The 27,173-nt window shown below is 49.6% G+C and overlaps 3 protein-coding genes across 6 annotated transcripts in view; 2 read left to right on the plus strand and 1 right to left on the minus strand.

Moving 5' to 3' along the window:
* Nucleotides 1–206: 206 nt before the first annotated feature.
* Nucleotides 207–3,586, plus strand: MANF (mesencephalic astrocyte derived neurotrophic factor). The gene is made up of 4 exons (XM_039837890.1): nt 207–364; nt 1,028–1,155; nt 1,793–1,934; nt 3,073–3,586. The coding sequence occupies exons 1-4, from the start codon at nt 280–282 to the stop codon at nt 3,255–3,257; spliced, it is 540 nt and encodes a 179-aa protein (XP_039693824.1). The 5' UTR covers nt 207–279; the 3' UTR covers nt 3,258–3,586.
* Nucleotides 3,587–5,629: 2,043 nt separating this feature from the next.
* On the plus strand, nt 5,630–8,792 carry RBM15B (RNA binding motif protein 15B). Its single transcript, XM_039837889.1, has one exon. It carries the CDS (start codon nt 5,746–5,748, stop codon nt 8,416–8,418), a length of 2,673 nt encoding a protein of 890 aa, XP_039693823.1. The 5' UTR covers nt 5,630–5,745; the 3' UTR covers nt 8,419–8,792.
* Nucleotides 8,793–12,469: 3,677 nt separating this feature from the next.
* DCAF1 (DDB1 and CUL4 associated factor 1) overlaps nt 12,470–27,173 on the minus strand; it is a 61,387-nt gene continuing 46,683 nt past the window's right edge. Inside the window, exons 23-24 of one of the 4 annotated variants that reach the window (XM_039837888.1) lie at nt 16,771–17,023; nt 12,470–12,938 (exon numbers count right to left, since the gene is read on the minus strand). In XM_039837888.1, coding sequence (XP_039693822.1) covers nt 12,880–12,938; nt 16,771–17,023 — 312 coding nt within the window. In that variant the 3' untranslated portion in view covers nt 12,470–12,879. Of the gene's footprint in view, nt 12,939–16,284; nt 17,024–27,173 lie in introns of those variants that run through there. The other 3 variants (XM_039837887.1, XM_039837884.1, XM_039837885.1) reach the window with 3 other exon arrangements.

Genomic DNA, 27,173 nt, shown 5'->3' on the forward strand with positions numbered 1-27,173 from the left:
GCCGCCGCTTCCTGTGGCCGGATCTTCTTCAATCAGAGGCCGACAACTGTCTAGGGCCGAGGGCGGGCGACGCCGACAGCCAATGAGGAAGAGCAGCGTGGAGCCGCCCGTCTGGGCTCTTGCGCGCGCGGACCAATGGGAGCACGCCGTGTGGGAGGGCGCACAAGACGCCCGCCAATGGGGAGGCACGGCGCGCGGCCGGGCCGGCAGGCAGCGCAGCGCGGCGGGCGAGGCTCAGTCCGGCGGTGGCGGCGGCGGCGGCGGCGGAGGAGGAGGAGGATGTGGGCCACGCACGGGCTGGCGGTGGCGCTGGCTCTGAGCGTGCTGCCCGGCAGCCGGACGCTGCGGCCGGGCGACTGCGAAGGTGCGGCAGGGTGATGGAACCGCCGAGGAGCCGGGGCTGGAACGGGCGGGGGCGGCGGCGACGGCGACCGGTCCCAGCGGGATCCGCCCCAGGAGGGGCAGACGTCGGGCCTGGAAAACATGGGTCTGACGAGCAGTTGGACCCAGATCGTGCTGAAAACTTAGCCTGATGCTGAGATAGCGCTGGAGCTTTTGTCCTTCCCCATCTCTGGACAGAGGCTCTCGGGAGCGGCCCGGGCCGGGAGCCCCGAGGGCACCGCCGTGGGCACCGTGCTGGGTCTGGTGGGGTTGCGAGGCCGCACCTCAGAGTTCGGTATTGTATTTGGAAATGAGGAGCGTTTGGATCGTTTTTCTCATCGGCCTCCAGTTTATCCGTTTATGAGGCCACAGTGAGTCCATTTCAAGGACACGATCAGTCTCGACTTGAAGTTTATGGAAGAAGCAGGGACGAGTCGTTTGTGGGGCGTGGAGTGATGCTTATGCCCCGGTGCTTCAGGGGACCCCAGCACCCAGGATCTGCGATCTCCAACTGTGGGCACCGGAGAAAAACCGTGATGGAAAACTCACCTCTCTCCGTATCTCCTATTAGAATTGCTGGCCGAGTTTCCTCCTGGTGGGTTGGGGTGCAGCCTTGTGATTGCTGTATATCTCTCTTCTTTTCCAGTTTGTGTTTCTTATCTGGGAAGATTTTACCAGGACCTCAAAGACAGAGATGTCACATTCTCTCCAGCCTCTATTGAAAAAGAACTTGTAAAGTTCTGCCGCGAAGCAAGAGGCAAAGAGAACCGGTTGGTGAGTAGCGGGACCCTCCCCAGCTGGCCCTGGCCGGTGTTTAACCCTCTGCTTCACAGGCTGGATAAAAGGCCCTGCCCAGCCGTCTGTGCTGGAGGCCGGAGTGAGTGCTATCTGTGAACTACTGCGGGACCGAGGTGCTTTCTCTGCAGCCGTGATTTTTTTTTTTTTATCCTGTTAGTATCAGTTAGCAGTTAGGGACCTGTTCTGTGTCAGGCACTGGGAATATCAGGAGAGAAGTGGCAGTCAGACAATCATAGTCCAGTGGGATGGGGTGTCATGAAGGAGGCCGACCAGGATGGTAAAGTGGAGAGTCAGGCAGGTACAGTGTGGTCAGGACTCTGTGAGGGTCGTCACTGTGGCGGGAGAAGAGCTTTCCAGGTGAGTGCCAGTGTGAGTGCCCAGAGGCCAGAACAAGCTTGGCGAGCGCGAGGACGCATAACAGAGTGCACAGGGTTGGCCAGGTCGGGCGTGTGTTACAAGCTCGGGGCTTACACCGCCTGCATCTGCCCGCTGTTACAGGCACGAGGCCTGGGAAAATGAGGCCCCGCAGAGATGTTTTGAGATGTCGGTATGTTTTGGAGGAGACAGCTCTCAAGTGGCACCTCCTGAAGGCCATCGTTCTTTCTTGCTGCAGTGCTACTACATTGGGGCCACAGACGATGCGGCCACCAAGATCATCAATGAGGTGTCGAAGCCCCTGGCCCACCACATCCCTGTGGAGAAGATCTGCGAGAAACTCAAGAAGAAGGACAGCCAGATCTGTGAGCTGAAATATGGTGAGTGGCCAGGCCTCGTTTCACAAACCCCGCACCCTCTGTGCTCAGGCACTGTGGAGTTTACTTTCTCCCTGGGCGATGAACTAAAACCATGGCAAGTGAGTTATGGTAGACGGTGCTAAACGGTGGGCATGGGGTCAGAATAGGTCTCTTCGAGGAGGTGACAAGTCAGCAAACTGTGAAAGAGGTGGGGCAGTAGCCAAGGCTTCGGCTAACGGAAGCGCATTCCAGGCCGAGGAAAGCAGTGCAGCGGCAGCCAGCGGCATGACAGGTGGTTGGGCGGGTTCCAGGGGCTTTGCAGGTCGGCGAAGATCTGGCTGTTTGGGCAGAGTTGGGAACATCAGACTTGGGGCAGAGCAGGGATGGGGTCTGACGTCCCTTGGGTTTAATAGGCCTGTCCTGGCTGCAAGCTCTGAAGGCCCAGCGACCGTTATTATTTCGAGAAGTGCAGCGTCCCAAGGGGCAAACTGGGAGTCAGGGGCGCTGCAGCAACCCCCTGCCGAGCGCGTCTCTGGTGGAGAAGAGAAAGTCAGGGCTAGGAATCGTCCTTTTCTAGAAAAGCGGCACCAACATTTTATTGTGACGAGCGTCCAAGGGCTCGTGTTCGCCCACTCTCGTCAGGCTGGTTGTCTCGGCGCGGCCCTGGAGAGGTGCCTTCGGCTCATGGGCTCTCTGCGGCAACGAGTGGCCATGGAGAGTGAGCTCCTGACTTGGGCCTGACCAGGGCCTTGTTGGGAAATTGGAGTTGGGGGATCCATCTGCCCTGTCACTCTGGAGCTGTCATTCTGTAGTGACTTGACGTTTACCATGACTCTTTAAGAGGCACTTAAGGACTGGGAGCCAGAGTCCTGTGAGGTTCCTCCTGTGAGGATCGTGAGACTTCCACCCTGTCCCTGGCAATACCGTATGTCTGTGGTGGACACTACCAGCATGAGACCGGCCTTTCTGGTGAAGGGGCCCAGGCCAGTTCCCCCTTTTGGGGGCGGTGGGCACTGACACGCCCGTGTGTCTGGAATTGTCTCCCCAGGAGGACTGCGTATTTAAGGGGTGGTTGGCCGTGTAGGGCGATCCAGCCTGGAACTGCTGCGGTCCATGGCCACCCCCACCCCACTGGTCACTCTCCTGCTCTCTCCTCCAGACAAGCAGATCGACCTGAGCACAGTGGACCTGAAGAAGCTCCGAGTTAAAGAGCTAAAGAAGATCCTGGACGACTGGGGGGAAACGTGCAAAGGCTGTGCCGAAAAGTCTGACTACATCCGGAAGATTAACGAACTGATGCCTAAATATGCCCCCAAGGCAGCCAGTTCACGGACTGATTTGTAGTCTGCCAGGTCCCTGCTGCACCTGAGGGAAAAAAAAAAGCAGTTGAGCTGTCTTCCCCAAACAGCGTTTTGTAATTTATTTTTTAAGCAGGCTCCTGACAATGTCAGGTGTGAAGCCTGGAGCTTTCCTGATGATGCTGGCTCTCCAGCGCCCCCGTGCGGGGATCCACTTCCTTCTGTTGCTGTTTTCTCTAGGACTTCAAAGTGTGGGATTTTTTTATTAAAGAAAGAACATTTCTAGCTGTCCTTGGAGAATTAAAGTGAATATTGAAATAGGGTTTTACTCCTGATGAAAATCAGGAATAAACCACTGGTACGTGCTTCCCGGTGTACAAAGAGTTTTCAGGTATATTCATATTTGTGCCTCGATCACCAGTGCTGGAGATTCCAGGGTGGGACACAGGCCGAGGCACGTGGGGTCGGTTATGCAGGGCTGGAGGGAAGCTTCCGAGGAGGTTGGGCTCGATCCCTCACCCACAGTGACCATGTTCCCCACGTGAGGAGCTCGAGGGAGCACAGCTTGTGTGACACGGGACTAGGTGTGATGCACAAGAGGAGCTTACATCTGGGCTCAGTGTGAGCAGGGCCGAGGGTGTGTTCAGCGTGGCTTTCTGTGGCGGTTGGTAACTTCAGTGACTGCGCATGTTCAGTACTGTCACGTTTCTAAAGACAATCTTGGCCTGGCTATTCCACCAAACACGTCAGATCTAGCCGTCTGCTTGCTCACTGGGCTTGTGGTCTCATGTCCGTCCCAAGCCTCCATTGCCTAATTGGAGTTTGCAGGACTGGCAGGAGTCGGTTTGTACAAAGAGCAAGTGAGAGGCTCCCTTTTGGCTTTGGTTTTGTTTACCCACGTAAGTCTAACAGTTGTTCTCGGGGCTTGTCCCCAAAGTGTCCCAGAGTCTGGTTTAGTTGCCCTGTGTGGTTGGTGCTTGGCAAACCCAGTTGGCAGCATGAGCTGCAGCCCCATGCAAACACCTACTCCTCCGACCCACGGAGACCCCTGCAGGGAAGGACGAAGAAGCCAGGCTTCCCAAAGAATGGCTCTTCCCTCAGACCACTTCATTTGTGCAGTTCCTAAATTCAGTTGCCGGAAGGGGTCTTCTCACAGCCTGCCGTGGAGTCCAGGAGTGGTCGGCGGCAGCAGGCCCACATAACACACCCACGGCACCACGTCTGAGGAAGGCAAGAAGGTTGAGTCACTTCCCAGGCCGAGACTTCCCTAAGTGGAGGAATTAGGCGGCTGTTAAGATCTGACAGTGTCCTGAGCCCGTGAAAGGTGCTGGGAAAATCCACAGCAGGAGCCAGAAGTCTTAGAGGATGGAACTGTCTCCGCTTAACACCCTAAGTCTGTGTTCTCATGGCTTCCATGTCCACCAGGCCACATTGAATAGGAGAAAAAGTCCAACTACTACCCGTGGGCCGATGGCCATGGTTATGAAGGAGTTAACTCTGGAGGCAGATTTCAGGAGGTGTTGCAGTGTTACAGGTGTTGCTTCTAAGGCCTTTTCCTTTGCACCTGCGTTAGCTGCTCCTGGGGCTGCCTTCCGGCTGTGGGAGGAGGGAAGGACTAGCATTCTTCACCTCCCCGTAGCTGAAGCTGGGTCAGGTTCTGCCATGCGCCCAACAACTCTCTCTAGCTCACCTCACTTCATCTGGGAGAAGAGGTCCTGACCCTGGAGGTGGACAGGAGGGCCCTGGTCAGCGAAAGGTAAGTGGCATTCGTGCGACTACTGGGTTTGGCCTCTGGCCCTTGGCTCCGTGGTCCTGCCTTTGCAGCCCACTGTCCGGCACCAAGAAGCCTGTTCTCACCCCGTGAACTGCAGGTCCGTGGTATTGGGTTTCTGGGCCTGGGCCTACTCAGGTGTTGCCCTGCGCATGCATAGCCACGGCCCTCATGGGCTTTCAGACACCGCTGCAGGTGAAGCTGAACTTAAAGGATGTCCAAGATATGGTTCGTGGGGCCTGGACGCGGCTTAGGGAGCGGCGTGCTCCAATCTCGGGGTTGTCAATCCCGGACCCCAGTCAAGAGATGCCATGGAGGAGACGAGTGATACCACGTAAAGGGGCCGCTCGGTAAAGGCGCGAACCGGGCGCCCACAGGTGCTAAGGCCCGGGGTGGCGTGAGCCAGCCCAGCTCTCACTAGGACTCTGATCTCAGCGTAGCCCCGGACCTCGGCCACGCTGGCCACACGGTGGCGCCATAGCTCACCGTTCCGGCTGCGCTCGCTCGCCGGCCACGGGGTCACGTGGCACGGAGCGGCGCAGGCCGGTGACGTAAGCCCGGCGCAGCTCTCGCCCCGCCCATCACGGGCCGGCGGGCGCAGCCTAATAACGCGACGCTCAGCCCCAAGGCTCCGCTCCCGCCCCGCCGCGGCGCCGAGTCCTTTTGTCCAAGATGGCGGCGCCGGGGGCGCTGTCTCCCCGGCCGCCGCCGCCGCCGCTGTGAGGGGCCTGCGGGCCGCCCGCCGGCCCGCCGCGCCGGCGCCATGAAGAGGCAGAGCGAGCGAGACTCGAGCCCGAGCGGGCGCGGCTCCTCATCGTCAGCAAAGCGGCCGCGGGAGCGCGAACGGGAGGCTGAGGCGGGCGGGCGGCGGGCGGCGCACAAGGCCTCGGGCGGCGCCAAGCACCCCGTTCCAACGCGGACCCGCGACAAACCCCGCGGTAGCGGGGGCGGCGGGGGTGGGCATCGGGACGGCCGCGGCGCCGGGGACGCGAATCATCGTGCGAGCAGCGGCCGTTCCTCGGGCTCAGGCGCCGGCGGCGGGGGACGCGGCGGCAAGGCCTCGGGGGACCCGGGCGCTTCAGGCTCTTCGCCCCGCGCGTCTCCACTACCGCCACCTCCGCCGCCGCCCGGGGCCGAGCCCGCGGGTCCCGGCTCGTCGGCGGCCGCGCCCGAGTACAAGACGCTGCTCATCAGCAGCCTGAGCCCCGCGCTGCCCGCCGAGCATCTCGAGGACCGGCTCTTCCACCAGTTCAAGCGCTTTGGCGAGATCAGCTTGCGCCTGTCGCACACGCCTGAGCTGGGCCGCGTGGCCTACGTGAACTTCCGGCATCCGCAGGACGCGCGCGAGGCCCGCCAGCACGCCCTGGCCCGCCAGCTGCTGCTCTATGACCGCCCGCTCAAGGTGGAGCCCGTGTACCTGCGCGGCGGCGGCGGCGGGAGCAGCCGGCGAAGCAGCAGCAGCAGCGCCGCCGCCTCCACGCCACCCCCGGGCCCGCCCGCGCCCGCCGACCCTCTCGGCTACCTGCCGCTGCATGGCGGCTACCAGTACAAGCAGCGCTCGCTTTCCCCCGTGGCCGCCCCGCCACTGCGGGAGCCCCGCGCCCGCCACGCCGCTGCAGCCTTTGCCCTGGATGCTGCCGCCGCCGCCGCCGTGGGACTGTCCCGGGAGCGGGCTCTGGACTACTATGGGCTGTACGACGACCGGGGGCGCCCCTATGGCTACCCAGCCGTGTGCGAGGAGGACCTGATGCCAGAGGATGACCAGCGGGCCACGCGCAACCTCTTCATCGGGAACCTGGACCACAGCGTGTCAGAGGTGGAGCTGCGACGGGCCTTCGAGAAGTACGGCATCATTGAGGAGGTGGTCATCAAGAGACCTGCCCGTGGTCAGGGCGGTGCGTATGCCTTCCTCAAGTTCCAGAACCTGGACATGGCTCACAGGGCCAAGGTGGCCATGTCGGGTCGGGTGATTGGCCGCAACCCCATTAAGATCGGCTATGGCAAGGCCAACCCCACCACCCGCCTCTGGGTGGGTGGTCTGGGACCCAACACCTCACTGGCGGCTCTGGCCCGGGAGTTTGACCGCTTTGGGAGCATTAGGACCATCGATCACGTCAAAGGAGACAGCTTTGCCTACATCCAGTACGAGAGCTTGGACGCAGCCCAGGCCGCCTGCGCTAAAATGAGGGGCTTTCCCTTGGGTGGTCCAGACCGAAGGCTGCGCGTGGATTTTGCCAAAGCGGAGGAGACTCGGTACCCCCAGCAGTACCAGCCCTCCCCACTCCCTGTGCATTACGAGCTTCTCCCCGATGGGTACACCCGGCACCGAAACCTGGATGCCGACCTGCGGGTGCGGGATAGGACCCCCCCGCACCTCCTGTACTCGGACAGAGACCGGACCTTTCTGGAAGGGGACTGGGCCAGCCCCGGTAAAAGCTCTGACCGCCGAAACAGCCTGGAGGGCTACAGCCGCTCGGTGCGCAGCCGGAGCGGGGAGCGCTGGGGAGATGGGGACCGGGGCCTGCCCAAGCCCTGGGAGGAGAGGCGGAAGCGGAGGAGCCTTTCCAGTGACCGCGGGCGGACAACCCACTCCCCTTACGAGGAACGGAGCAGGACCAAGGGTGGTGGGCAGCAGGCGGATCGCGGCTCCGACCGCACCCCTGAACGGAGCCGCAAGGAAAATCACTCCAGCGAAGGGACCAAGGAGTCCAGCAGCAACTCCCTCAGCAACAGCAGGCACGGGGCTGAGGAGCGGAGCCACCACCACCACCACGAGGCGCCAGACCCTTCCCACGGGAAGAAGACACGCGAGGGCGAGCGCAATCATCGGACCGCTGAGGCTGAGCCCAAGCCTCTCGAGGAGCCAAAACACGAGACCAAAAAGCTCAAGAACCTCTCAGAGTATGCCCAGACGCTGCAGCTGGGCTGGAACGGGCTTCTAGTGTTGAAAAACAGCTGCTTCCCGACATCTATGCACATTCTAGAGGGGGACCAGGGGGTGATCAGCGGGCTCCTCAAAGACCACACTTCCGGGAGTAAGTTGACTCAGCTGAAGATTGCCCAGCGCCTCCGACTGGACCAGCCCAAGCTCGACGAGGTCACGCGGCGCATCAAGCAGGGAAGCCCCAATGGCTACGCAGTGCTGCTGGCCACCCAGGCCACCCCCAGTGGGCCTGGCACCGAGGGGATGCCCCCAGTGGAGCCAGGCCTACAGAGGCGGCTTCTCAGGAACCTGGTCTCCTACTTGAAACAGAAGCAGGCAGCGGGGGTGATCAGCCTGCCAGTGGGTGGGGCCAAAGGCAGAGACAGCACGGGCATGCTGTATGCCTTCCCACCCTGCGACTTTTCACAGCAGTACCTCCAGTCAGCACTGAGGACACTGGGCAAGCTAGAGGAAGAACACATGGTGATAGTTATAGTAAGAGACACTGCCTAGCCCAGACCTGTCTTCTCCAGCTCCACGTTTGTCACAAAAGCGGTTATTTTAAAATCTGGTCCACCGCCTCTATCCTACCCCCTTGGTTTGAATTCTCTGCTGGGTTGTTTTGGTTCATTTGATGGGGGACCAGAGTCCTGTCCCCCACCAAAACTAAGTTCTTAGGTTTTTGGGATTTTTTTTTTTTACAGTGATGAGAAGGGACTCCTGTCATGTTGTTTTCGGGATATTTTTTACAGCGATGAGAAGGGACTCCTGTCATGTTGATTTCTAGTGTATGAAATACTGTCTGCTGTGTTCTGTATTTTTTTATTTTTTGACTAACTGTATGGAAAGTTCGTCAGTAAAGCCTTTGTCAGAGGATGGATTTTTAATCCTGTTTAGAGTCCTGGTTTAATCAAGTTTTTTCTCAAAGACGGAAGACTTTCCCCACTGCATGCGCAAAAGGCCCTACGTAAGCCTTCCGGCACTGGCACATCTCAGAGTCCTGCTGCATTGGTGGCTCTCAGCCCCTCAGCTCTTCGGGCTGCGTCGACACTGTTCACATTTGTTTTTAATCTTGGATGAGGGCAGGTAGGCTTTGGGCCCTACCATGCCAGCCTGAGCAGAGCCCCATGTCCACAGCCAGCAGCTGTGGTTTTCAGTTTGTGTCGCCCTACCCTAAGCAACGTGTGTGTCCACCAGTTGGAGCCGTAGCTGTTGTTGGACAGTGCCCTACCTTGAGGCCTTTCTGAGGGCAGGTGGTCTTCAGCAGCCGTGTCATCTGGTGGTCACGAGGAGGAACAGTGCAGTGTTGATGCCAGGGGTGCCACCAGTCTGCACGGGCCCCCTCTCATTCAGCCTCCCAGGGGCACTGGAGGCCAAAGGCTGGAATGGAGGGTGGGAGGCAGCTGTCCTTATTCTTGAATTTTACCTGCTGTTCGTGAATTTCCGGCTCTTCTTTGGTTGTTCGGAGCTGATGGCGTCAGTGTGGAGTAGACCTGAGCCGAGTCACTAGCGTTTCGTGGGAGATGCGAGACGCTGGGGTGGCGTAAGCCAGCCCAGCTCTCGCTCGGACTTGGATCTCAGTGTAGCCCCGGACCTCGGCCCTGGTTTTGAGTTGTGATGCTGCAAGGAAGTGCGTGCAGCGGGTCAGGAGGTGCTCTGACTCGTTTCCCAGGTGTGAGGTGGTGTGCACTCCTAGGCCAGCTGGGCATATGGTGCTTCTATAGGGAAACAAGGTCCCCGTCTCTGAGGTGTCATGCAGTGCTAGAGCTCTAAGCCATTTAAGCTGAGCTGGGGGCGGGGCGGCTTGAAGAAGCATTAAATTGTCATCATGTCTCTGATAAGGTAGTATGGCCAGCATCATACAGCAATTGACACCATAGAACACAGCCCAAACACCATTGAATGTTTGTGTAGCAGTTTGGATGTTCAGATGCTCTAGTGAGAGAAGTGAGCTCCCAAGTGACTTGGAGCTCCACCTGACTCCCTCTCCAGGCCTGGTCCACTACCCCAGCTGGCTCAAAGCCGTGCAAGTAACAGCTGGGATGTTGCATGAGAATTCGTGAGGTCAGGGCCGGGGCTCAGTGCAGCAGCATGGAGAATACATGCTTCTCCCCAAGAACGGTGAAGTTTAAGGGTCTCTTCAAGAGCTTGCAGATTTGGACAGGAAAGAGGGAAGCACTTGCTGAGCTTCAGCTGCTGCTCATAAGAACACACATGTTCTCAAGAACCTTAACACAGGCAAGAAGTGTCATGTGTTTATTTGCCTTTAGTACTTGAGCTGTGGCCACCAGTACCACGTGTCTGAGCACGGGTCAGTGGGGCACAGCTGGCCACCGCTGCACCGTTCCCAGGTGGCCAGCCTGCCAGCAGCAGGAGTGGGCCTGGTCTGGTGTAGGGCAGTGGCGGGGGGGAGGCTGAGGCGCCCGCAGGGCTTCCTGCGGACCTTGGAAGAGAACCGGGTCATGGGCCAGAGCTGCCCTGCAGGGTGCCTTCGCCTCCCAGCTTCCCCAGGTAGGATCCTAGAAAACCTGGCCAGAGAGGGTGTTCCAACACTCGCCTTGTCCACCCTCCTGCGGGAACAAGTGCTCCTCGGCCCCCAAGGAGCCACAACCTGTTACGTGACCCTCCTCTTTTCTGGATCCTCTTCTCAACCACTTCCTTCCTTCGACTCTTAAGACATTAATGGGTTTTGTGACATACAGAAAGGCCCTGGCCAGCACTGACTACTGATAGCAGGTCAGGTGGTCAAGGCCCTGGTTCAGGTGACCGCCTCAAAGAGACGATTAACCGCAGGTGTCCGGTGCCTCTGCCTGGGCTCTGGGTCCCGTCTGAGGTGCCGCTTAAAGGCGAAGTCGGCCTTGTGGCTATTTTGCTGCTGTTCTCCATGTTTCCTCCTAAGTGACTCAGATCTTGAGCCCTGGCAGAGTGATGAGGGCTGAGACTTCCTTAGCCGCTTGGGCACTTCCCTGCAGGCATGTTGTCAAGGCAACCAGAATTCTGCTTTCCTGTTGGAGGTCCCTATCTCCACCTGAGAGACTGGGTGCTCCCAAAAGCTCCGGCAGTTCAGAGAGACAGTGGCTCAGTTAATGACGAGAACCTAGTGCTTTTACTATTTCTTGACTTTTAACCCATTTTCTTCTAATCCATTCAGCACCAGCAGTCACGCTTCTCCTGGTTAGGTGTTAGCAACCTATTTAAGCTGAGGCATGAAACAACTTAGGAGCTGAGACCTCTGCTCTCTAGAGGACCAAGAGGTACCTGTGCGACGCAGGCCCGTGTCAGTGTGTGACACTGTATGGTGCTCCAGAGCCCAGCAGGGCTTTCCCGGCCCCTGGTGAGTTTTAGCTGCCTTGTCTTGTTTACTTCACACCCACATTTGTCCCCTTTCCTCAGTTAAGGGAAGAAGGTCTCTTTGGCTCTGTAACACCCACATAATAGAAACCAAGAGGCTGTTATTTGGGTCAGCACAAAGGAAAGGACCTAGGGTCTCCTATTTGTTGTGGGAAGGAAAACGGGCCGGGGTGGGTGTAAGGGAAGAGCACCTGGGACTGTCCCCTGGCAGCAGCACAGATTAACCACAGGCCAATTTTAGGGGCCTGTGAAATATCTGCAAACCCAGCCCCAGCTGCCCCTAAAGTGCCCAAACTGGAGAACCGCTCAAGTCCACTAGGACACCACACCGCCTTCAGGGAACAGCACTGACAGCCACCCAGCCACAGGTATGGCCCCAACGCTTTCACTCCTTAGCTTTGCCAGCTCATCCCTCCAAAACATCCCAGGACCCCTAACTTCCCAGCTCCCCCAAACCTGTACTCCAGAGCTGCCTTGATCAGAACCGGGTAGAGAGCCGTGTCCACAGTGGACGGCGCCCTGCGTGGGACTCTACCAGACAGTCCCCGTGGGGCAGAGCTGCAGACCCTGGTGGGCACGGGGACTGAGCCAGGGCCTTATCTGGGCAGGCTGTCCTCACCAGCATCCTGGACTGCCTCTTGGAAGGCGTCTTCTCTACTGCCTGGCTAGAGCTGCAAAGAAAGGGACAAACCCCACTTTGGTAAAAGATGACAGGGAAAGGCCATAAACAAACAGACAGACTTGTAGTTTATTTTGTATTTTTTTTTAAATAAATACACTTTACATTAAAGAAAAAGGCCTTTGATTTATAATTTCCACATTGGGGAAAAGGGGAAGAAAAAAGATTTTTGAAAAACTGAATGACAAAATAAAATAGAGGGAGTGAACTCATATCCTAAGTTCCCTCAACTCCACAAAACCAGTATCCACAAGGACCTTGCTGCCCCAGCGCACAACACTGGTGAGTCTCGGCATTTACTCAGCAAACAAGCAGGGCCTCCTCCCCAGCCCGAGCACGAAGGGAAGCAAATTAACCTGACAGCACATGAGGCAACAGAACAGATTAAAAAATCATATATTATATTTATAATAAAATATTCTTAATCCTTATCAATTTAAGAAACCACGATTTTCCTTTTCATTTAAATACGTATGTAAAAATGCCTCTATATTGTTCTTTAGATGTCATTTTCTTCCATAGAAAATGAAGTACAGGGACAAGAGACCTGGTGGATATAAGTTCATACCCTCCGTTATAAATGCCTGGCTTTTTTTTTTTCTTTTTAAGTTTTATAAAAAACTATTTCTTGTTCTTTAAAGAACATTATACAAAGAAAATATATTGTGAAATAACCCCAGAGACATGTTTTTTTTTTTCCTTGAGGAAAGACGTCCATCCTAGGAGAAGGGAAAGCAGACTAGGGCCTAACCCCTGTTGTCTTTTTGGGGTGGTTGTTAGGGAAGGGCCTTTAGGTCCCAGTGAGACAAAGCCACAGTCCTCTGAGTACAGACCATGCAGTTCCTTAAAAGCCACAGCCCTGGGAGGGAAGGGAGGGAGGGTGTTCTGAATTCATTTGACTCAGTTTCTCGCCTGCCAAGAATCTCCCATGTGGCGATGGCTCCTCACTCATTCAGAGATAAGATGATGTCATCTTCCAGATCAGAGTTGTCAGAGCTGTCGGCTGAAAGGTAAGCAAAGGGAGAGACTAGATTATGCACGAGGCTTGCTGGAAGCTCTCAGGAAGGAAGCACCTGCATATACATACATTTGTGCCTGAGTGAGGCTAATTACCAGTTTCCAGAAAGAAAAAACATCAATTAACTCCATGGAGCTGGCTCTGGAGAATATACTTCTTGGCAGGAGGAGTCACCCCTGGGGACCTCTACCTCTGCCTTTCAAAGGACCTGGATGTGGTGCCCTCTAATTCCTAGAGGTTCTTCCTACCTTAGAGGCCCTAAAAGGACCAGGCAAGTCCCCCTCAAGCTTCCACCCATGGTGCTTTGAACAGCTGCAAAGGGCTAGCCTGCCCCCCAGGACCACTAAGAAGGGAGGCTGAGCCCAAGCAAGAGTGAGCTTGTTCTCCTAACTCAGCCACTCTTCTCAGACCTCACAAAGGCAGGGACAGTCAAACCTAGGATTCATTCCTCCGTAATTTCTAAATGAATTTTGCAGGGAACAAATTCCCAAAAAGGTGCAGGCTGGCTTGCAGCAAGACCAGAGGAATGCTGACACTAGCCTGGATGCCCTGGGCGGGGGGCATGTCTCTGGCACTTGAGCCCTTGCTTGACCACCTCAGGGAGGGAGCAGACAGACCACATTAACACCTCAGCAAGGGGCGAAATTAGGCAGTAGCAGAAAGCACCCTCAACACGAGGCCAAAGTGCAGTGTCTGGCTGACCAAAATCCAAGAAAGTCCCTAGCTTAGGACTCGAGTGTTTGCCCAGTGAAGGTAAAGCAAAGGTCTCAGAACCCATTGTGATTATTCACAGCTCAGAAGCTGCGAAAGGATTTTTAACAAGGTCCCCAGGGAAGTGGGCAGGCCCTGATCTGGAGCCCTGCAAGTAAATGCCCATAGGTCCTGGGGTTCGAGGAGGGGGGTGAAGAGCCACTGGTTCCACACAACCCCTCGTCAGCCTTTCTCCCCCAATAGCTGAGGAAGAACAAAGTATATTTCCACACCTTCCTACATTCACTATGGTCTCCTTTAGGAAGAAAATGGAAACGGATAAAATAAAACCAAGAAAAGTATGGCCGTGATTCAAGGAAGTCCTGAAAATAAGCAAAAAAGATGGCTAGAGAAATCAGTGTTGCTAGGTCTAAAAAGGCACGAGCGTGGCCTGACGACTGGTGCAGGGGAAACAGGATGGAAAGATCGAAGAACAGTACCTGACACAGCCGATCCAAACTAAGCCGCCTCGGCTTCCCTGCCGCAAGAACTCCGGGAGGAAGGGCCTGCAGGGCAAGGTAGGGCCTGCTCCCCCAGAGCCAAGCCCTGCACGTGTCCTGGGCCCGCGGCAGACCCCCGGGGAACCCCCCCCCCGAGCCAGCAACACCAGGCCCACCCACCTGAGGCCTGCGGTACAGCAGAGTCTTAACTCTGCCTGGCAGCCAAGGACTCTGAGTGCAGCTGGATCACAATACAATCTTTAAGCAAGGAGCTGTCAGGTGCAGGTTCAAGCAAGCCTTCAGGGCTCGGGTACCACTCCCCTGCTGGAGGGCAGGCGGCAGGACTCCTCTGCCTTCCTGCCTGCCTCGGCCTTTTTCTCACCCTCCAAGTGTGCAAGAGATCCTGGTGCGGACCTCTGCTGCAAGTCCAAGGCAGAGGCAGTCTAGCTGTAGATAGGCAGTGTTTATGTGGTATTTAACCTGCTGCTCCACGACACACAGGCCTTGGGGGAGAACAGCCCGGAACACAAAGACCTCAGAGTCGAGGTGCTTCTCTTCCTAGGGCCGGGGTCCTGCACTGGGAATCAAAGCAATGGCTTTCTGGGATCCAGGGCCTATGCAAGACCAGGTGGGGGCACATGGGTGTGGTTTTCTTGTCATGATGGCTTTCATCATATCCTCGAGGGCTCCACAGGGAGCCCCAAGAGATGAAGAGCTATGCCCTCGTGGGAGGAAAAACATCAGCAAGCCCAGGGTACAGAGAAAGCCATGGAGTACATGCTGCAGATGCCACCTCTGTCCTCAATTCTAGAGCCCAAGCTAAAATGTCCTCAAGTTGTCATGGCATTATCACATCATAAATCTTCCCACCAAGTTAAAGTAACATTCTCATTGCTGACAGAATTAAGGTTTTCCACATTACCTCTCGCACTTGAAAGGAATTTCCTAAACAGTTAAAGCCTAAAGGAGGCTTTAATTTCGTAGGCCAGATACAAATGTAACGGCTTTATATCCAAACTAAGAATGGAAAAATAAGCAATACTCTTCTGTGAGGCACTACTTGCAAGTGATTACTTGCAAGTGAAGGGAAACAGAGCTTGTGCCCCATGTGTCACTATTTAGGTGACAAAAAGGTTCAGTGAAACCTGCCCATGTATCGTTACTGTCATATCTCCCTTGCCCACAGTCCCTCTTACCTGGGGCTCTGACCATGAATCACCTCCACCTCTCCAATATGGAAAAAATGGAAGCTGGGAAACCACAGACGGGCAAATAGAAAGGCTCCCTCCCAGCCCCCAGAGCTTCCTCAAAATACAATTTTAGCGAGAGGACTTAGGTAAAACAGTCTCCCCTAAGCCAGTTGCCTTCCATCTTGAGGGCTAGAAGTACATACGATGTTTATCCCAAAGAAAATGGATTCAGGTCATTGTAGAACAAAATCTTTTATATATGCTTAAATATATTCCGTACCCACCCTCCCCTATGCACGCCCCCCTCCTACCACCAATGATTATAAAACCCAAACATCTACTATGAAGAGGCTTGACATTTGTTGGGTCTAGGCCAACGCAATGTAATTTTCTGTAATGATGTGTTCTATTATCTGTGCTGTTCAATATGGTAGCCACATGTGGCTACTGAACACTTTAAATGTAGACATGAAATTGAAGAACTGAATTTAAGTGTATTAAAATTTTAATGGCCACATGTGGCTGGTGGCTGCCATATTAGGCATAACACCTACCGTGGTTGCGAGAACGCTGGCCGGGTTAGCTACGTGAAAAATGGCTGACGTCAAGGGATTGCTCCCCAGTCAGGCAGGACGGCACTAGGAAGAACCAGGACCACAGCAAGCATGAGTCTGTCAACAGTGACACACGTCACAGTGATGCTGCCGAATGTGTCCTCTGGAAACATGCAGAGTCCAGCTGCAGAGCTAAGGGACTCTTAGAACCATCAGCTGGTTGATTCGGGACACCTTAGCACATATGCAGGGATACCTCAGAAACCTGTCCTAAGTGGGAAATAACTGGGAAAATTGGAGCTTGTTCTTTCTAACCTGGAATATGGGGAAAGGGGGTGGACAAAACAGAAGCCAAAGAAACATGTGTCCCCTGGCCTTGAGGCATTAGGCGAAAGCACACAGGAAAGGGCTCCTCCACAAGAGGGCTTTTATTTCTTTACAACTGTAGAAAGCAGAAGCGCAGCGCCTCTGACGGTGCCAGCTCTGCCCTCGGGAGGAACGGCACTGGCCTTCCATCCTCAGGCTCGCCCTCTACACACAGCCCCAGTCACGAGCTTAGGACTGTCTGGCTGCGTCACACTGTAACAGAAGAGTCCAGGAGCTGCAACAGAGACCACATGGCCCGCAAAGCGTAAAACTGTTCCCGTCTGGCCTTTACAGAAAAAGTCTGCCAACCTGTTATAAAGAGGAGATGACAGCCATTTGGTTACAGAGTCTGATGGGAGAGCAGAGGATCAGAGATGGGAAACTGCTTTTCCTCAAGGGGTGAATCAACAGGTACGGGCACGGACCCTGGTGTGGCCTCCCTGCGGGCTGGGCTGGCACGGGAAGGAACCTTCCCCTGGGTGCCAGGACTCAGCCCCGTGGTCGGCCCTCGACTTACTGTCCCCCAGGATCAGTTCCACTTCCTCGTCTGCATCAGAGTCTTCGTCCTCCCCGTCCTCGCCCTCCTCTAGAAGGTTTGCTAGCTCCTCATCAGAGGGAGAAAAGTCATTGTCCCCATCCTCCCCTGCGTTCTCATTGTTGTCGTCCTCCTCCAACTCCGCCTCCAGCAACTGGTCAGTGTCAAGCTCATCTAGATCATCAGTGTCGTCATCATCTTCATCATCGTCTTCTTCCTCCTGTTCTTCCTCTTCCTGGTAAGAGAGCAAAGTCCATTAGGACAGATTCAGAGGCCTGACCCATGTGGCTACATGGGCAGCCTTCCCTCCTTCCCAGAGACAAGGAGGAAACTGTCGGTAAAAAGAGCAGAAATCTAGGTTAGCACAGACTTCACGAGCCAATCACTTATCAATGAAGAATGAGACGGGCACACACATGTCCCCCAAGTCACTCAAAGTGCCCCTCAGACGAGAATTACTAGTCACTCCGCAAAGGCATTGCTCGTCACACAGCCCTTATCCAAAGAAACAGACAACTCGCTTCGCAGAGGTCTCTGCCATCAATATTCTAGGTCCTTAACTAATAATAAAATCAGGGGACTCCTTTCTGTCTCCTGCATCAACCAAACCATATGAAATCAGTTGAGAAACTGAACAAAAGCTTCTGAGAACAAAAGTTTCTACCTAGAATCTAAAATGTAATGCTTTAACCCGACAGGAAGAACACAGCTGCTAAGTCATCAGCTCCTAAGCCCTTCAAGCTCTTGCCTTCGCTCTCATAACCCAGGATGTGGGTGAACAGTGCGACTATCATAAGCATCCGATGATCTGAACTGTCCAACAAGACTTTTATAATACAGGACGCTAACAGATACCCCCATTTTCTATTATAAGTGTCCCCCACCCCATGACACACACAGTATGCTAGAGCAATGGTCCCCGACTCCTGGTCCATGGACCAGTACTGGTCCGTGCCTGTTAGGAACCGGACCACACAGCAGAAGATGAGCGGCGGGCAAGTGAGCGAAGCTCCATTTGTACTTGCAGCCGCTCCCTAGCACCAGCATCGCCGCCTCAGCTGCTCTACCTCAGGTCATCAGGCCTTAGATGCTCACAGGAGCACCAGTCTCTGGTGCCACAAAGGCTGGAGACCACTGTGCTAAAGTAAAGAAACTGTCCAAACTTTCATACTTAAGAGAAATTCCCAAAGGTAGGGAAACTACCAGAAAATGAAATACTTGGCTCTAGGTACCCTGGGCTTTGTAAATCATACGTTCTGGCATTGGCCACAGATTTCAACTTTGCACTAGAATCCAAACTGTTTCCCTTCAAACAAGACAGGAAACACTTCTTTGCTTTAATAAGGATGATAGGTGTTTCCAAGTAAATGTGGCCAACGTTTCAGTCACTTATCCTTCTGCTCAAACATCAACTGTCAGCCCTGCCAATAGGAAAAAAGATTCTAATTCCTGCAATAAAAAAATATAAAATTCATTTAATACATCGGCCTGAGGAAAGTCACAGAACAAGCCCAACATAAGCAGAAAACATTAAAACAGTTTTAAAGGTGTTGCTATATGTCAATCACTTAAAAACCAAACGTTTTGTGTGATCGAGCCACTGGTGTTCATGGGCTATGAGGTCAGCTCTGCTCTATGAACTTTTGATCATTTTGAAACCACCTATTAGAGATTTTTTGATATGCTGGTTGCCCCAGTTATTTAGACTTTTCAACAGTTTCTGGCAGCTATACGAGAAAAACCGACCCCTTTCAATAGCCAGTAATCCTAATACCTATATGTGTGTGTGCTGAGTGCACCCATGTGGTGGCTTGACACCACTGTTCCACACGTCGCCTCCACACTAGGCCTTTGCCCACCTGAAAGAAGCTGAAAGTGCTGACGGCAATAACAAACTGAGGCACAGAGAGCTCCTACCCCTACAAACGAGCACATCAACTCAGAGAAATAACAGAACGGGGAGAGAGGCCAAAATTCAGGGCAATAATCCAAAGTGCTTACCAGATTACAACTTTTACCTCTTTTTTCCAGGCATATTTTTCATGGCCCTGACCAAAATTAGTTCTATTCCATTAATAAAGTGCCACAGTTTAAAACAAGTATATTAAAGAAAAAAAGAATAGGCCCTTGTGTTTCTGAAGGCTCTACAGAACAGATTACATTTAAAATTTAAGATAGCATAACTTTTTGATTCTGAAATCAACTTACTATTACTGACAGGCACTCATCACTGTGAGTATGGGATAGGAGAAAATGCATAGGCTTTGAGATCAAACAAGGCTGGGTTGGAATCTTGGCCCTGCTGATTATGTGTTGTATGAACTTGGGCAATTTACATAAATTTTCAATGTCTCAGGATATCATAACTTTTAAAGGTCCAGTTGAGTGGGTATGTCAAAGGTTAAACTGTTTAAATAAGCATCTGTTAGTCTGCAAACTTAGGAAGACCATTCGCTTTCATTTCTAAAAACATGAAAGCTCAGCCAATCCAGGAGAAGTAAGGAAAAAAGCTCCCAAATCAAGAGCAATCTAGAAAATAGTTCACCATAGTCTAAGCTTTGAACTACAGACACCATTCCAAATTCTTCCAGGAGCCTACAAACCTAGCCTTTACTTATTAGCCTTGTAGCAAAAGAAATAGTTTACATCTCAGAAGGCTCCCATGAAGACATATGTGACCCAGGAGGGAAAATGGGTAGGAAAGGAGATCTCATAAAGATCACTTCAGCATTTATATTATTTAATGACCAACGCTAGTTTAATGTGTATCTTGTTACACATGGATTTGGCCATAAGCTCACTTTCTAAATTTTAAATCTGAAACCTGGATCATGAAACAGACACAAGATCTATCAAAAATGTTGTGTTAGAATCTAATTCTGTGGTTGAAATAAAAAGAGAATCTAGAAATCAATTTTAGGAGAAACCTTTCCTGGTTTAAGCACCTAGTTGGTAATATGAGCCCTTCTCCTCCATATCTAAAGAATAAAAAAGTTTCCTTTAATGAGTGGTCAAAAAAAGTAAAACAATGAAAATAAGAAATCTTGCTAGAATTCTGACTCAACTCCAGAAACATAGTTTTGAATCCACGAGCGTGGTTTTTTCTTCCTTTTTTTTTTTTAATTCTCTAAGATTTCTCTTTTAGGATCTGAAAACAAAATTACTGATAAACTTCCCCACAGAAAGAATTCCAAAATCCTCTTCTCAATCCCACCTTAAGTCAAGTTCATGGTCACCCAAAGCCCCAAACCCTGCATATAAACCAGCCCACTCCCCTCTCAGACAAGGTGGAGGCAAGCCCTCCACTCCTGCTCTGGACCTCAAGTTCACCCAGGGCCTTGTCACCACAGCTGCATTTTTTCATCCCCACTCCACTTACACCTCCCCTCACTTATCTGTACTGGCTTCTCACCTTTTCTGATGAGGTTCAACTTCCCCAAACCTAACTTCTCAATCTATACAGACTTCAAATCCCTCCCACCTGCAGACTTGTGAAAAGGGTGATCTAAACCCTATTCCCAGCCTTCAGGTATTCAGCCACCCCTTACTGACTCATTCATTCACTCACTCTCTTCCTCTACCAATGAGTCTGGCTTCCGCCTGTAGCACCCCACGGTGCAACAGTTAATGAACAGTGTGTGCTCTGGAGCCAGACTGTCTTTGTCGAATCCAAATTCTGCTAGCACTATGACTATGAGTGATTTATTTATCTTGCAGGGTTGTTGGTAGAAAATTTAAAGGAGAAAATGCGTATGTATGTGTGTGATGAGCTCTTTGGACAGTGCCTGGCACAGACTAAGTGTTCAACAAGTGTTAATTTGTTGTTCCCATTACAATCACTAAAACCTTCCCAGTGGAATACAAAGTCCAGGATGGCTGACCACAGGGCTTCTCCGGCCTCCACACAGGGCTGCTGGCCTGATCTCCACCTGACCTCTTCGACATCTCCTCTTCTAGGCATGTGGGTTCCTACAACTTTTAGTTCTGCCTTCAGATTTCCTCTCATTCATAAATCTTGAACTCTCGTTAGATAGCTCTAGCTACCTGTACCACAGAAACTTAAAATCCTTTTAATTCTAAAACTGAACTCAAAACACCCCTAAAACGCAGCACCTTTTCTACACTTCTCCAATTCACCAGGTAAAAGTCTCAAATATCATTTACTTCTCCCTCTCACACCCAGTTAACTATTCCCCACAAATCTGGGGTCCCCAGCATCACCGTCCACCCTTCACTCACCTACTGTATTCTCCTTCAGCCTGCCGGTCTCCAGTCTCTCCAGCTTTCTATGCTCTCATCCCATCCAGAAGCTCCGTAACACTGCCCACAACACCAAATCACGACAGAAGCAATGACCATTTACTGACCATCTAATAACCAACTTCTCTGAGTCTCAATTTCCTATTAAATGAGGTGATTTAATTAAGTCAGTGGCTCCTACTCAGGTGGGACCATTAGAAGCACCTGGGGAAAACATGTTCCAAAATACACATGCCTAAACCCCACCCAGGGCCCACAGAACCAATCTTTACAAATGAAGCTCACACAGGTGAATTTTGGGAAGGTTCCCAGGAATTATGAAATGCGCCCCTAATGAAGAACCAGGATGCACAAGATGACCTCTGAAGTACCTTCTACTTCTAAATTCTACTTTTCTGTAATAGATACCCTATCTAGACTCCCAAAGACAGAACCAAAAAGGTGCACCCGGTATCACCACTGACCTTCTCTGCTACATCAAACTATCTAGTTCTCTAGGACTTAAATTACGTGACCTTTTAAATAAGTGCAGCATTTGTTTCTAAGCCGTTCAAAATTATTCTTGAATACATGTATTTTTCAAGAGAAATAGCTTTTAGCCTATATTGCCTTCAAAAATATAACCGATCTCTTAGAAAACCAAACCCCTGGTAATTAAGAAGTTAATCTAAATATTCAAAATAGCAGAATGACTTTAAAAATGTAATTAAAACCTGAGCCTACTGTCTTGATATTTTAGCATGTCATAGGTTATAAAATTTAAACTGCTTTTCCTCCTTTTGATGTTTGTGCCTGGTATTAACTCCCTTTAAAAGCTACAGGTTCATTTCAGAGTCATAAATGTTTGTGTTTTCTCTCCTCACTGGCAGAATCTAACTCATTTACATTTTAAATTTTTTAGGGGGAAAAAATAAGGCCTTTCAGGGATCACTGACCAGGCTTACGGCAGGTGTGTAATCAGTAAAGACTCTTACCATCCGCTTCTAGGCAGTGGAGAACACACAGGAAGCACAGCACACAGTGTGTCCCAGATTCCAAAATGGAGTGGAGAAAAAAGAGCATTATTCCCTTGTTTTTTATAAAAATATAAATTTAAGGTTAACTATAGTTGAAAAGTACTGGCTTTTCAAAATCTAGAAATAATGATCAATTACTAATATTTGATTTTTATAATTTTCCTAAAAGCCAAAAATCAAAGTTGACTGAATTGATTTTTAAAAACAACAGATACCAAAATTCCAATGGATGAGCTTTGATAAGTGACTGACTTATCTATGCTCTCATCAAATGCCTAAGGTAGGCAGACTAGCAGCCCCAGGAACCAAATATTTATGGATGTCAAATACATTGTGTATGTCTTCCTACAAAATATAATGGTACAGTTCATTCCTTCTTGTTAATCTCCAAACTTATTTAAACATATAGGGAAAAGACAACCATTTTTATGGTATGTATATCATATCTCAATAAAGCTTAAATAACTAACAACCATTTATATAGGCACTTTATGCTGGGCCATTCTATCAGGTGACAGCTGACCATTCAGGCTTCTGAGTTTATTTTGCTAAGATGAAAAGGCAAATTAAAGGGTGTCAATCACAGGTGCCTACATCCCTGAGTCATTTAAGTCACACCTGGAACATCTGAGAAGACCCGAGAGCAGATTAGATATCCAGACTAGGACATAACTTTAAATAGCAAATGACTCATATGAAAACGAAGTCTCTGGTTTAAAATTAGGGGAAGCACACAAAGGAAAGTGAGCTAAAAAAAAACAACAACAACAACAAAAAACTTTGGCTGGCACAGTGAAGAGGTGGTGAGGAGAAATATGATGGAGATGATAGTAAATACAGCAAAACATGACCGCAAGATTCTAGGAGGACCTGTGACAACAGAATGAAGGTTACAAAGGAAACTTGCTTAAATAGATATGTCTTATTCCACTGCAAGATCTCTAAGTCAAAAATCAAACACCATAGGCTTAAGGATTAAAACAGTTCTCTATCATTCATTTGATGAATGTCCTTCAAATGAAATGCATCCAATTATCCATAAAGACTATAGACTAGTATGTAGTGAAATATGCCTTGATCCTGTGAAATCCCGAAGCAATGCGAACTCACCCACACTACACACCTAATCCGCCCACCTGGTCTTCTCCAAGCCAGAAAGCTTTCAGGCTCTTTCACAGACTGGGCCCTAGGGGCCAATTCATTAGGGCCCTCTTGAGCCTGCCACTCTTGACTTTGACTGTCTATGCTGAGGAAGCCTCCATTTTTCCTTCGAGCATCAGAGTCAGAAATCCTAACAACCACCTTACCCCCGCATCTAGTATCTTTCTCTCTTAACCTTTCAAAAGTTAAATGGTACCACAAAAGAAGAAATCAGTCTTTTCTCTGACCCAAGCCTCCCTGGAGGGTGACATGAGAAGAACGAGCACTTAAGCTATTCCTTTATACTGTCTCTTGCTTCCACAGCCAGCCACTGAAGGGACTGGTCCATATACAAAAAGAATGTTAAAGAAGGAAAAATGAAATAGCTAGGTATAAACATAACAAAATATGTACAAGATCTACATGAGAAAAACTACAAAACTCTGATGAAATCAAAGAACTAAATATACGGAGAGATATTCCATGTTTATGCACAGAAGACTCAATATTGTCAGGATATCAGATCTCCCTAATGATCTACAGATTAATATAATCTCATTCAAAATCTGAGGAAGTTATTTTGTGGACATCAATGAATTCCAGAGTGTACAAGGAGAGGCAAAAGACACCGAATAACCAACACAATACTGAAGGAGAAGAATAAAGTTAGAAAACTAACTAGTCAACTTGAAACCTTACTACAAAGCCACAGGAATTGAGACAGTGTGGAATTGGAGAAAGAATAGACAACTCAATCAATGGAACAGAATAGAGCACCTCCCCACAAAAACCCCCCACATAAATATAGTCAATTGACCTTTGACAAAGGAACACAGGCAATGCAATAAAAAAGTCTTTTCAATAAAAAGTGCTGTAGCAACTGGACATCTGCATGCAAAAAAATGAATCTAGACACAGACCTCACACCCTTTACAAAAATTAACGCACAATGGATAACAGACAAATGTAAAATGCAAAACTATAGAACTCCTAGAAGATAACATAGGAGAAAACTTAAGGAGACGACCTTGAGTTTGGTGACAACTTTTCAGATGCAACATGAAAGCATGATCCATAAAAGAAACAGTTGGTAAACCAGGCTTCATTAAAATAAAAACTCCTGCTCTGTGAAAGGCACTGTGAAAAGAATGAGAAGGCAAGCCACAGGCTAGGAAAATTACTTGCAAATGGTATATCAGATAAGGGACTGTTAGCCAAAATATTCAAAGAACTCTTAAAACTCAAAGAGAACATAAGCAACCCAATTTAAAGGGGGGCAAAAGACTTTAACAGATACCTCACCAAAGAAGATACATGGATGGCAAATAAGCATATGAAAAGATGCTCCCTATCATATGTCATTAGGGAAATGTAAATTAAAACAAAAATGAGAGAGCCTTTCACTGAAAAGCAGCTCCCTGAAGCTTCTTTGGGAGAAACCCAAAGGAACTATGAGAGAAAGGCTCTTTCCTTTAGTCTGGTAGCTGCCATTCTGAGGAATCTCTCAGTCATGATTTTTAGAAAATATTTGTAGTAGGCTGATAAAACTTTAAGACCTAAATACCTTTCTACTAAAAAAAAATCTTAAACCATGCATTTTGAATGAATGAATGAATGAATACACCACTGCACACCTATTGGAATGGTCAGAGTCTAAAACACTGACAACGCGAAATGCTGGCGAGGATGTGGAGCAACAGGAACTCTCATTCACTGGGAATGTGAAATGGTACAGCCGCTCTGGTAGACAGTTTTGCAGTCTCTTACAAAACTAAGCACACCATTACCATACAATCTAGCAATAATGCTCCTTGGTATTTACTCGAAGGAGCTGAAAACATGTCCCCACAAAAACCTGCACATGAATATTTACAGGAGCTTTATTCATGACTGCCAAAATTTTATTCAAAGTTATACCAAAAGAGCTTCTGGTTCAAAACGGCAGCATAAGACAACACTGAACTCGACTCCTTTCGTGAACACATCAAATCTACACCTGTAGACAGAACAATGCCCCCTGAAGAACTGAAGACTGAACAGCCTCTGCACAATGAACGAGAGAGAGACCACATAGAAACAGGCAGGAGAGACAGAAACATGCAGCTTGCCCCAGGTCTCCCTGCGCCTGCACCCACTCTAGCTCCATGTGGCTTGCCCTAGACACCTGGTACATGCAGTCTACAAAAGAGAAGCTCCTACACAAGGCCGTGCCTTCAATACCAAGAGAGGCTACTGTTCCACCTAATTCATAGAAACAAACATGGAGAGAGAGCCAAAATCAAGATAGAGAATTATGTTCCAAGTGAAAAAAAACAGGACAAAACCCCAGAAAAAAAGACTAAATGTAATGGAGACAAGCAATCTGCCAGATAAAGAGTTCAAAACATTAGTTGTAAAGCTGCACAACGAACGTGGGAGTATAGATGAACTCTGTGAGAACTTCAACAAAGGCAAAAAAGAACCAATCAGAACCAAAGAATACAATGACTAAATGAAAAATACACTAGAGGGAATCCATATCAAAGTGGATGATGCGGAAGCACAAATCGGCAAGGCGGAAGACAAGGTGTTAAAAAAGCACCCAACTGAAGCAGCACAAATAAAAGGAAATTTGAAAAATGAGGATAGTTTAAGGGACCAAACAAATCACTAAAATATTCAATGTACAAAATGTACATCAATGTACAATAAACAATAGAAAAAGGACAGAGAACTATAAAAAAAAAATAAAATAAAATAAAATGGCAACAAGTACATACCTACCCATAATTACTTTAAATCTAAATGGAGTAAATGCTCCAATAAAAAGACATGGCGTAACTGAATGGATAAAAAACAAGGCCCACACAAATGCTACCTATGAGATACTACTTCAGACCAAAAGACACACACAGACTGAAAGTGAAGAGATGAAAAAAGATACTTTGTGCAAACGGTAATCAAATGGTAATGAAAAAGCTCGGGTAGCAATACTTAGACAAAATAGGCTTTAAAACAAAGACTGTAACAAGGCACAAAAGAAAGGCATTACAAATAACAGGATCAATCCAGCAAGAAAATATAACACTTGTAAACATCTACATACCCAAAATAGGTATGTAAATACATAAAGCAAGTATTAAGAGATATCAAGAGATAGAGGTACAATAACAGTAGGAGATTTTAACACCCCACTGACATCAATGGACAGATTATCAAGAAAACAGTGGCTTTAAATGATACATTACCAGATGGACTTGAGGTATTTGCAAAAAATTCCACCTAAAAACTGAATACATTCTTTTCAAGTGCACATGGAACATTTTCCAGAGTATACCACAAAGTGAGGCCAGAAAACAAGTCTCAGTAAATTTAAGATGACTGAAATCATATCAAACATCTTCTCTAATCATAATGGTATGAAACTATAAATCAGTTATAACAAGACTGGGAAAAACATAAACATGTAAAGGCTAAACAACATGCTACTGAACAATCAGCGAGTTAAGGAAATCAAGGAGAAAGCCAAAAACTGTCCTGAGCGAAGTGAAAATGGAAACACAATGATCCATACATAGTCTTTGAGACAAAGGCAAAAGCAGTTGAGAAATTCATAGCAATATAGGCCTACCTCAAGAAACAAGAAAAATCTCAAATAAACAATCTAACCTTACACCTAAACAAACCAGAAAAAGAACAAAGATCAAAGTAAGTAGAGAAAAGAAATAATATATATCAGAGCCGGAATAAATGAAATAGAAACTTAAAAAAAGGGAGAACAACAAAACTAAGAGCTATTTTTTTAAAAAAAGATAAACAAAATAAACCTTTAGCCAGATTCATCAAGAAAAAGATAAAGGGCCCATATAAATAAAAGCAGAAATAAAAGTGATAACTGACACCACAGAAATATAACAAATTATAAGAGAATATTATAAACAATTATACACCAACAAATTAAAACAACCTGGAAGAAACAGATAAATTCTT

The sequence above is a fragment of the Pteropus medius genome, unplaced genomic scaffold, assembly GCF_902729225.1.
Source record: "Pteropus medius unplaced genomic scaffold, Ma_sr-lr_union100, whole genome shotgun sequence".
NCBI lineage: Eukaryota > Metazoa > Chordata > Mammalia > Chiroptera > Pteropodidae > Pteropus > Pteropus medius.